Source organism: Austrofundulus limnaeus, unplaced genomic scaffold, assembly GCF_001266775.1.
Source record: "Austrofundulus limnaeus strain Quisiro unplaced genomic scaffold, Austrofundulus_limnaeus-1.0 Scaffold740, whole genome shotgun sequence".
Taxonomy (NCBI): domain Eukaryota; kingdom Metazoa; phylum Chordata; class Actinopteri; order Cyprinodontiformes; family Rivulidae; genus Austrofundulus; species Austrofundulus limnaeus.
Window position 1 is genome coordinate 30,767 of NW_013953142.1, and position 903 is coordinate 31,669.

The following is a 903-nucleotide window of genomic DNA, read 5'->3' on the forward strand; positions in this document are numbered from 1 at the left end:
CTGGTGTCTCCAGAAAGTGCAGATAAACTGCTAGAAGCTCAGGCTGCCACTGGTCACATCATTGACCCCACATCCAATAAGAAACTGACTGTAGATGAAGCATGTGCCAAGGGAGTGGTGGAAAAATGTGACAAAGACAAACTTTTAGCAGCTGAAGCTGCTGCTGTTGGTTATCCAGACCCTYGCACTGGTAAAAAGCTATCAGTGTTTGAAGCAATGAAGAAGGGAATAGTTGACAAAAAGACCTGTGTCAGTTTGCTACAGGCCCAAGAGTCTGCTGGAGGTATTCTAGATCCAAATCTCAGTGTTTTCCTCCCAAGAGACACTGCTATCAAACGTAACCTTTTGGACCGAGACATCTGTCGTGAATTGGACAAGAATCCTGAGTGTTACCTCGATCCAGACACTGATCGTGACGCAAACTATGAAACRTTGAAGAAAAAGTGCAAAACAGAGCCTCACACAGGTCTGCTACTTTTGCCTATTGCTGAAGGGAAAGATCCTTCCAAATTATTGTTTGATGGTGTTCGCAAACCAGTTTCTGCAAAGGATTTGCTGGAATGTGATGTTCTTGACAAACCRACTTTCAACCAGTTAATTAGAGGACAGAAAACTCTTCCAGAAGTGTCTGAAGATAAAAAGACCCCATTAAAGGGAAAAGGATCAATTGCAGGACTAGCTGCTGGACCTTCAGGCAAATTGCCCTTCTCAGATGCCAAGAAACAGATGCTGGTGTCTCCAGAAAGTGCAGATAAACTGCTAGAAGCTCAGGCTGCCACTGGTCACATTATTGACCCCACATCCAATAAAAAACTAACTGTAGAAGAAGCATGCGCAAAGGGAGTGGTGGATAAATGTGACAAAGACAAACTTTTGGCAGCTGAAGCTGCTGCTGTTGGATAT

The 903-nt window shown here is 44.0% G+C and overlaps 1 protein-coding gene across 1 annotated transcript in view; it reads left to right on the forward strand.

The window, feature by feature from the left end:
- Positions 1-903, forward strand: part of LOC106532266 (desmoplakin) — a gene marked incomplete at its 5' end in the record, with an annotated part of 31,951 nt that overhangs the window by 22,897 nt on the left and 8,151 nt on the right. Inside the window, 1 exon segment of the mRNA XM_014028289.1 lies at positions 4-899. Within this exon segment, the coding sequence (XP_013883743.1) occupies positions 4-899 (896 nt within the window).